General features: G+C 45.2%; 1 protein-coding gene across 1 annotated transcript; it reads left to right on the top strand.

Annotated features, from left to right (window-relative positions):
• The first annotated feature begins 3,527 nt into the window (after positions 1-3,527).
• LOC125520839 (U-box domain-containing protein) lies at positions 3,528-6,843 on the top strand. Its single transcript, XM_087537939.1, has one exon. It carries the CDS (start codon positions 3,655-3,657, stop codon positions 6,658-6,660), a length of 3,006 nt encoding a protein of 1,001 aa, XP_087394065.1. The 5' UTR covers positions 3,528-3,654; the 3' UTR covers positions 6,661-6,843.
• The last annotated feature ends 3,229 nt before the right edge of the window (positions 6,844-10,072 follow it).

Here is a 10,072-nt window from a genome sequence, read left to right as displayed (position 1 = left end):
GCAGAAGTGGCATCATCAATAACATGCGACATATCAGAATGAATGGCAGAAGCATGTTTAGGTGTCGCAAGCTTACTCAAAACAGAAGGTGAATCAAGTGCAGAGCTAGATGGCAGTTCCTTACCTCCCCTCGTAGTTGAGGGATAAATCTTGGTTCTTGGATCTTTCAAGTTCTTCATAATGATAAGCAGATATAAATCCCAAGTGACTCAAAGAATAGAGCTATGCTCCCTGGCAACGGCGCCAGAAAATAGTCTTGATAACCCACAAGTATAGGGGATCGCAATAGTTTTCGAGGGTAGAGTATTCAACTCAAATTTGTTGATTCGACACAAGGGGAGCCAAAGAATATTCTCAAGTATTAGTAGCTGATTTGTCAATTCAACCACACCTGGAAACTTAATATCTACAGCAAAGTATTTAGTAGCAAAGTAATATGATAGTAGTGGTAACGGTAGCAAAAGGTAATGATAACAAAGGTAATGTTTTTGGTATTTTGTAGTGATTGTAACAATAGCAACGGAAAGGTAAATAAGTGAAGAACAATATATGGAAAGCTCGTAGGCAATGGATCGGTGATAGAGAATTATGCCGGATGCGGTTCATCATGTAACAGTCATAACCTAGGGTGACACAGAACTAGCTCCAATTCATCAATGTAATGTAGGCATGTATTCTGAATATAGTCATACGTGCTTATGGAAAAGAACTTGCATGACATTTTTTGTCCTACCCTCCCATGGCAGCGGGGTCCTAGCGGAAACTAAGGGATATTAAGGCCTCCTTTTAATAGAGTACCGGACCAAAGCATTAACACATAGTGAATACATGAACTCCTCAAACTACGGTCATCACCGGGAGTGGTTGTCGACATTGACCGAGGCTGCTAGTGATAGCCTTTCACCCGGAAGTCACCAAGCCCAAGATCATTGCATCCCAACCATTCTCATGAGCCACGCTAACCAAGTATCCTATAACGCTAGCCGCCGCTAACCCCACCACCATGGCCAGGAGACTACCATGTCACCACAATCCATGATGGTCGCCACCGATCCACTGCCAAGTGGGAGCCCCACCATTCTGACCCTAAACCCTAAAATCCTAGTGCCATATTCGTATGTTTAATTTCCAGGGAGTGTGGAGATGTTCCAATAAAATGTGAGCTCGTGCAGTTAGTTTGTATGTACAAATTTTGCACTTATTGTGATAAATCCCAACAACTACATGCATAAATCGGGTTAGATTTATTACTAGAGCTATCACTTGTCGCCTCCTTATTACCATTTCTTCCTTCAAGTGCTTCAATTTCTTATGTGACACTTTTTTTGAGGAAGATAGTTTATTAAACAGGGGTAGTAGCACAATCCAAGTCCATTGTGAAGGAAATATGCCCTAGAGGCAATGATAAAGTTGTTATTTATATTTCCTTATATCATGATAAATGTTTATTATTCATGCTAGAAGTGTATTAACTGGAAACTTAGTGCATGTGTGAATACATAGACAAAACAAAGTGTCCCTAGTATGCCTCTACTTAACTAGCTCGTTAATCAAAGATAGTTAAGTTTTCTGACCATAGACATGTGTTGTCATTTGATGAACTACCCCTGTTTAATAAACTCCCGAATATGATGATACACGATCGAATCTCAGGCAAGTAACATACCGATGACAAAGGAAATAACGTATGTTGTTATTGCGGTTTGACCGATAAAGATCTTCGTAGAATATGTAGGAACCAATATGAGCATCCAGGTTCCGCTATTGGTTATTGACCGGAGATGTGTCTCGGTCATGTCTACATAGTTCTTGAACCCGTAGGGTCCGCACGCTTAACGTTTGATGACGATTTGTATTATGAGTTATGTGTTTTGGTGATCAAAGTTTGTTCGGAGTCCCGGATGAGATCACAGACATGATGAGGAGTCTCTAAATGGTCGAGAGGTAAAGATTCATATATTGGAAGGTTATGTACGGACACCAGAATGGTTCCGAAGAGGTTCGGGAATTTTTCGGAGTACCGGAAGGTTACCGGAACCCCTCGGGAAAGTTAATGGGCCTCATGGACCGTAGTGGAGAGGAGTAGGTAGGCCACAGGAGGTGGTGCCCCCCATATCAGTCCGAATTGGACAAGGGGTGGGGGGCGCGGCCCCCCCTTTCCTTCTCCCTCTCCGTTGGAAGGAAGGGGGGAGCCGACTAGGACTAGGAGTCCTAGTGGGACTCCCCCCACTTGGCACGCCCCTAGGGCCGGCCAGCCTCCCCTCTCCTCCTTTATATACGGGGGCGGGGGGCACCCCAAAGGCACATCAATTTTTTGAGATTGCATGCTACGTTCCCCAACACATTGGTGGGGTGATTCCAGGTTTAGTTCCTAAGACATACAACCGTTATACGTTGCACTCACCATGTTCGTGCCACGGATAACTAACCTTAATTACTTTTACATGATATTCCCTAATTAATTCTGAATTAACATTGATTATCGATGCATACCACAAAATGTTTGATGACTTCTCATTAACACTTCTTATGTGGCGCTTGAAGCATTAGATATGTAAAAATGATTTTGTCCCCCACATGTTCAATGATTGTGAATGCATTTAACTCCAGGTTTGACATACAAAAAACTATAACAAAGAACTACACCCCAAAATACTCGTTATCCTATTAGGCAACTCCAACGGGCTCCCCTACTTCTCCCTCCAAACCAAAAAGCCCATCCAACGGACACCCCCCCTACTTCTTCCTCGTATGCCTGAACTGGATTGTTCGGAGAAAAAAAAGCCATCCAAAGGGCTCCTTGAGTTAGGTCTGGACCGCCTTATATCCTCTATTGCAGCTTCAAATAAGGGGGAGGAGCGGGGGAGTCCAGACTGTCTGTCACGTGGGATTGACAGCCGGACCCACACAAAAAAACCAGACCCCTCCCTTTCCCGCACTGTTTCTCATGGAGTCCTCCGCTTTAGAATCACCAAGGGCCCCCATCTCCGCCACACTCCCCTCACCTCGCCTCCGCCATGTCTTTCCTCCCCTTCCCGTTCCCCATTGGGGAGCCACCCATCAGGCCACCAAGGAGAAGATTTGTGCCGCCATAGCCGTTGCCTCTCCCACCCTTGCCAACCGCTAGGTTGCCGCTGTTCGGTACTCCATGGATGTTGTGGCGGAAGGCCTCCTTGAAGTTAAGTCCGCCATCGAGGCCCAAGCCCAAGGCAAAGGATTTGGAGGGCTACAAGGGTGTGCCCATGACCCTCTACCACGACGCCTCAGTATATAACAACAGGTCGAGTCCCAATCAGCAGCAACGAAAGTCTCCTCCTGTGAGGAGGTCTCTCCGGTGGTACTCGAAATCGGATAAAGTCCATGCAATGCATGAATATCACCGGAGTTGGTTTTGACATGATCGCCTTTTCCTTCTCTGTTTTGGGGTTCTCTTTGCAAAAGTCAGGGACGTGGTTGTATTTTTCGTTTTCTCTTGGGTCCTGGCGTAAAGTATGCGTCGATGCTTATCTGGTGGAAAAATCTGGGGCCTTCGGGACGCTTCTAACGTGTCGGCGTAGCCCCTCCCGTCAAAAGAAAAAAACAAACCCTCCAAACCCCAGCGAGTCCGCCGTAGAAGTCGACGCAGCAGCAACCGCCGCCGCCGCATCCGATCCCATGGCGTCCCCGTCCGCGCCGGCGCCGTCGCGGCCGCAGCGCTCGCCGGACGAGGTCGAGGACATCATCCTCCGCAAGATCCTCCTCGTCTCCCTCGCGCCCCCGTCCGCCCCCAACCCCGCCGTGCCCTACCTCGAGCTCACCGCCGCCGAGCTCCTCTCCGAGTCGCGCCCCCTCCTCGCCCTCCGCGACGCCGCCGAGCGCCTCCTCATCGACCGCCTCTCCCTCCCCGACGCCTCGCCGCCGCCCTTCCGGTTCCTCGCCGCCGCCTTCGGCCGCGCCGCGGACGAGGCCCGCAAGATCTCCACCATCCGCGACCCCGCGCTCCAGGCGCGGCTCAGGGTGTCCATCGCCCACGTCCGCGGCCTCATCCTCTCCTACGCGCGCATCGTCGCGGGGAACCCGGACACCTTCCCGACGCCCCCCAACGCGCCCCACCCCGCCGCCGAGCTGCTCGTCTTCCTGCTCGCGGAGGCCGCCGACCCGCTCGACTCCGCCCCGTCCCCCGGCGCCCCGCCGCCGGGGGGCTTCCTGGACGAGCTCTTCGGGAACGCCGACTATGACGCCGTCGAGCCGGTGATGGGCGAGCTGTACGAGCGCCTGAGGCAGAGCGTCGACAAGGTATCGGCGCTGGGCGACTTCCAGCGGCCTCTCCGTGTGCTGAAGCGGCTGGTGGGGATCCCCAACTGCGCCAAGGCTCTGGTGCAGCACCCCAAGTGGATTCCTAAGAATCAAATCATGCTGATTGGGGAAGGAAGAACCATGGAGATCTGCAGCTTGCTTGGGGCCTTCTTCCATGTCAGTGCTATTCCCGATCGTGAATTCGCAAGCCAGCCTGATGTTGGGCAACAGTGCTTCTCTGATGCATCTACACGCAGGCCGGCTGATTTACTGTCATCATTCGCAGCAATACAGAATGTTATGAATAGCTTGCAGGATGGGCTGAGGGATGTTCTTCTAGTGCTGCTTAAGAATTCGGATACTCGAGAAAAGGTCCTTGAATATCTGGCAGCGGTGATAAACACAAATGCAGGAAGATCTGGCATGCGTGTGGACCCTTTGAAATGTGCAAGTTCGGGTATGTTTGTCAATCTCAGTGCTGTCATGCTCCGTCTGTGCGAGCCTTTTTTGGATAAAATGGAGTCGATGAAGGGCAAGATTGATGTCAAGTACCTCTTCTGCAACAAAAGAGTAGATTTCAAGAGCTTGACCGCTGTAAATGCCTCCTCAGAAGAAGTCTCATCATGGATAGAGAGCTGGAGCCAAGATAATGCCAGTGGGAAGGCAAATAAAGAGAATTTCTCATTTATTTGCGAATGTTTTTTCATGACGGCAAGGGTACTTAACTTGGGAGTGATGAAAGCTGTGGCAGATCTTAAACATATCTCTCAGGAACTCGCAAGGTGTGAAGATGATTTGGAAGCAAACAAAGCAATCAGAGATCAAGGAGGAAGTTCACCACAGCTTGAGCAAGATATAACACGCTTGGAGAAGATAGTTGCAGCCTTATCCCAAGAACAGTTCTGCTATGAATCTCAGATACTAAGGGACAGTGCTTTTCTTCAGCGTGCACTATCTTTCTACAGATTAATGATATTGTGGTCAGTAGACCTAGTTGGGGGATTTAAGATGCCTTTGCCATCAGAATGCCCCATGGAATTTTCCTGCATACCGGAGCATTTTCTTGATGATGCAATGGATTTACTTGCTCTAACCTCTAGAATTCCAAAAGCTCTGGAGGGCTTCCCATTGGATAATTTTCTCAATTTCAACATCATGTTCATGGCGAGCTCTTCTTACATTAAAAATCCTTACCTGAAAGCAAAGATGGTTGAAGTTTTGAAAAGCTGGATGCCACAAAGAAGCGGCTTGAAATCCACAGCCTCGTTATTTGAGGGGCACCAACTATGTCTCGATTATCTTGTCAAGAATCTTCTGAAGCTTTATGTGGATATTGAATTCACTGGCTCCCATACACAGTTCTTCGACAAATTTAATATCCGGCACAACATTGCTGAGCTTCTTGAGTATTTATGGGATGTTCCCAGTCATCGAAATGCTTGGAGACAAATGGCTAAAGAAGAGGAAAAGGGTGTCTACTTGAATTTTCTGAACTTCCTTATCAATGATAGCATCTATCTTCTTGATGAGAGTTTGAAAAGGATTCTTGAGCTAAAGGAAATAGAGGCTGAAATGGCTAATACTGTTGCATGGGATAGCAGGCCTGCTCAAGAAAGAGAGGAGCGGTTGCGCGCGTTTCATCAGTCAGAGAATATTGCTCGATTTGATATGAAGCTCGCAAATGAGGATGTTGGGATGCTTGCTTTCACGTCAGAACAAATTCCAGCACCTTTGCTTCTTCCAGAAATGGTGGAAAGGGTGGCGAGCATGTTAAATTACTTCCTCTTGCAGCTTGCTGGTCCCCAGAGGAAATCCTTGACTGTAAAAGATCCAGAGAAGTATGAGTTCAAACCGAAGCAGCTATTGAAACAGATTGCTACCATCTATGTCCACATTGCAAGGGGTGATAAGGAAGCTGTCTTCCCAGCTGCAATCTCAAAAGACGGAAGGTCATACAGTGAGCAGTTGTTTGCTAGCGCAACTAATATTTTGTGGAAGATTGGGGTAGACCCCCAAATCATACAGGAGTTTATGCAACTTGCAGGTAAAGCAAAAGCTGCTGCCGCTGAGGCCATGGACGCTGAGGCTATCCTTGGGGACATACCAGACGAATTTCTTGATCCGATCCAGTATACTCTGATGAATGATCCTGTGATACTACCATCGTCGCGGGTCACAGTAGATCGACCAGTTATTGTTCGGCATTTGCTCAGTGACAGTACTGATCCGTTCAACCGCTCCCAGCTCACTCAAGACATGTTGATACCAGATACAGATCTCAAGTTGCGCATTGAAGAATTTGTCAGGTCCCAGCAGTCGAGGAAGCGGAGGGCTGTCGACACTCAGACCGGGGAGCCTGATGGTGCTGCTGATATGGTGGAGTGAACTGCTAAAAGCTGGGATGGACAGTAGTTTCAGGCCTGATCAATTGTCGGTAAATGGCGTAGAGTGCTCCCTGCAAATCTAAGCTTGTACACTTTGTCATGCATTGCCTTATCATGGACCGTTAGGTTATGTCAAGTTCACTTGTATAAACATTTTATCATTTTGTTCAGCGGTTAATTATTATTGGTGTGTGCGTTAAAAAATGGTATTTTTCCTTAAAAACAGTCGACTGTTCTCAATCGGGGCTTGATTTTCTGATCGCGCGATTTGTCTCCAGATTTGTACAGCCAGCCTTGTTTGTCGGGCCCGCTTGCCTTATTGGTTTTTGTTTTCAGCCCGTTATTCTTTGGGCGCCTGTTGTCTTTTACTCTACCTGCATCCAGGAAGGAGGCCCATGGAGGCATCTCTTATGCAGAACAGAGACAGGGGGAATGATGGAGTGGAGCGGCATTGTCGTTGGAGGTTCAGTTGAGGAAGAAGCAGCTAGAGCTAGCCAGAGTTTGATCATTTAGAAAAATTACTGGATGTTTGTCTCCCAGGTTTCAGTTCTCTCTACTGTCATATCTCCTTTTGCAATTTGCTGTATGCACTTTTATTCACCACACAATTTTCTTTCCTTATCAATTGAAAAGGAGCCCATAGCTGGAAAAGCGGTGGATGTATTTTACCGAAATGGAACTAAAAGATCTTAATTAAGGCGAGTCAATACTACTATTTTTCTGCTAATTATTTGTGCTAGCAACCATGAATATTTGTGAATGTTCTTGATGCCAGCTTAATCCAGTTTTCTTCTTCTACCATTGAACTTATCTTCTGATATGTTTTCTTCCTCACTTACTTGAACACAAACTAGATTTTAGGATCTTTGAGGTGGGCCGTTCGTGTGGACCAGCTCTAGTCAATCAGTTCAAATAAAATGATGTGCTGTCTTACAGAAATTTTTCTTCATCTGAAAGAAAGACAAAAAAATATTCAAGTCCATGCTAGTATTTTTTGTCAAGATTGTATAAGCTTTCTTTTGGATATTAGTCATGTACTTCAGTTTAGGAAAAAATATGTCCATTCCTGCAGCCACTAGTCTCACCATGCCTTTTTTTATCCCAATAAGTTGAAAGCTTCATTTCTATCACTTATTTTCCTTGTATGTAACAGTTCATGGTTCTCGTCCATTAGAAACAGAGCTGATCTCTGTGCTAAAGTTAACAAATTGTGCATGTTTGAATAAAATACTATTCAGTCTTTTAGGTCGCACCAATTCGTTTCTTTCGTAGCAACAAGGTGCTAGCTAATGTTCTAACATTTTAATCATTCATGTCAAATATTTTCATCTGATACTTCTAGCTTACTGGTATTGGTAGCACACCTTTAATATATAAAACAAATGCCCTGACCATGAACACCGTGCCATTACTGATAGGATTTAAAAATGAATCACTTTCTTTAATTGTATACATAGATGTGGCAATGACTTGTTCAAGAATGTGTTCATCTCAATCTTGCTATAGGCTAAAGACTAATCTCCCAATCTTGCACGTCTGCTCTAAAGTTACGCTGTTTAAATTTGTGCAAGCAGAACTGATATAGTGATATTAACTTGTTCCTAGTGTGGAAACTTATCTTGACATAGGACCAAAATGAAACATCCATCTCCGATCTCGACAAGTCATCTGAGCATAACTGCACTAGTATTTTACATGAGCACTGCTTAATTATACTTGGGGTTGCCTGAAAGCAACCTTTTGTCAACTGCTTATAATTTATTCAGTTACTTAACCTGATCGCAACGATTAACCAGTATGAGAGCTGGCATGGCACCTGCACTTGTTTTTGTTCTCGGGAACTAATGATCTGATGGGTGTCACATAGCTTTCATGAAAGAGCTGGAGTACATATATTTGGTTTACTACCGAAAGCTGGTGCCTCAAGCTCTGCTAGCTACTATGTTTGTTTATTCCAAAGGTTGGCTGCTGGGCACTACCAGAACTCCATTTTGTTATGATTTGTTCTATTATTTCATACATGTTCTTCCACTTGGCTATTGCAAAAAATATGTGTACAACTTGTTCTGTTATATGTTTTTCTCACATCCTTGTTCTCTTACAGCCTACTCCCTCTGTAAGCTAATATAAGACCTTTTAGATGACTACTTTAGTGATCTAAAAGATCTTATACTCCCTCCATCCCAAAATAAGTGTCCCAACTTTGTACTAACTTTAGTGCAAAGTTATACTTGAGTCGAGACACTTATTTTGGGACGGAGGGAGTATTAGTTTACAAAGGGAGTACATGCTATCTGATAAGTAGAATTTCATGCTGGAGATTCTGAAGGTTGCCGTGGCAGGAGCTAAAGATGCCAGACAGTGAACCTCTGTCTTGGTTACCAAGCTGATGCTTCATCTTAGATGTCATTTATGCTCATCAGTTGAGTGTGAGATGCTACGTTTGGGCATTGATTTGGTTCATGTTTGAACATTATTTGTTGCCATTTCCATGTTTGGAGCCTTGTTTAATACGTGAATGTACTTGCTTCAGTGGTTAGAATTGGAGCCTGTGTTTATAGATGGATTTATGTGTCAGCTTGAGAAGCTTGTGCGTGTATTTGACCAATTTGTGTCATGTGAACAGGTTGGGTGTTGACTTGGCTCATCTCTTGTATGGACATTTTTCTGCGGAATAGATGTTACAGTTTCAGGCTGGATCAATTTTTGGTAAATGGCGCTAAACTCCTCCTGCAAATCTAAGTTGAGCATACAGCTCATACACCATGAAGAAAAATACTGTGATGCATTGCTTATCATTGATTGTTTGGTTATGGCAAGCCCACTTGTATTAACATTTCATCATTTTGTTCAGCTGTGAATTATTGTTGGTGTCTTAAAAAAACATTTTCCCTAAAAAACAGTCGGTTGTTCTTCAGTTGGTGCACACTGCACAGTTGATTTTCTGATGGCACGATTTGTCTCCAGATTCTTTCAGCCAGCTTGTTTATATTCTTGGGCCTGCTTGCCTTATTGATTTTTGTTTTCAGCATGTTATTCTTTGTGAGCCCGTTGTCTTTTCTTTTTTGCCTGCGTCCAGGGAGGAGGGAGGCCCTGGAGGCATTTCTTATCCAGAGAACAGAGACAGGGAGAACGATGGAGTGGAGCGGTGGCGATGTTGGAGGTTCAGTTGAGGAAGAAGCAGCTAGATCTAGCCAGGGCTCAATCATTTAGAAAGATTACTGAATGTTTGTCTCCCAGATTCAGTTCCCTCTACTGTCATATCTCCTTTTGCAATTTGCTGTATGCACTTTATTCACAACAGAAATATTTTTTCTTATCAATTGAAAAGGAATCGATAGCTGGACAAGCGGTGGATGTATTTTACCGAAGTGGAACTAAAAGATCTTAATTAAGGCTATTCACTACTCACT

Source organism: Triticum urartu, chromosome 7A (genome assembly GCF_056163025.1).
Source record: "Triticum urartu cultivar PI428250 chromosome 7A, HENAU_Tu73, whole genome shotgun sequence".
Lineage (NCBI taxonomy): Eukaryota > Viridiplantae > Streptophyta > Magnoliopsida > Poales > Poaceae > Triticum > Triticum urartu.
Note: the sequence above shows the minus strand (reverse complement) of the source record. Positions and strands in the feature narration are given on the sequence as shown.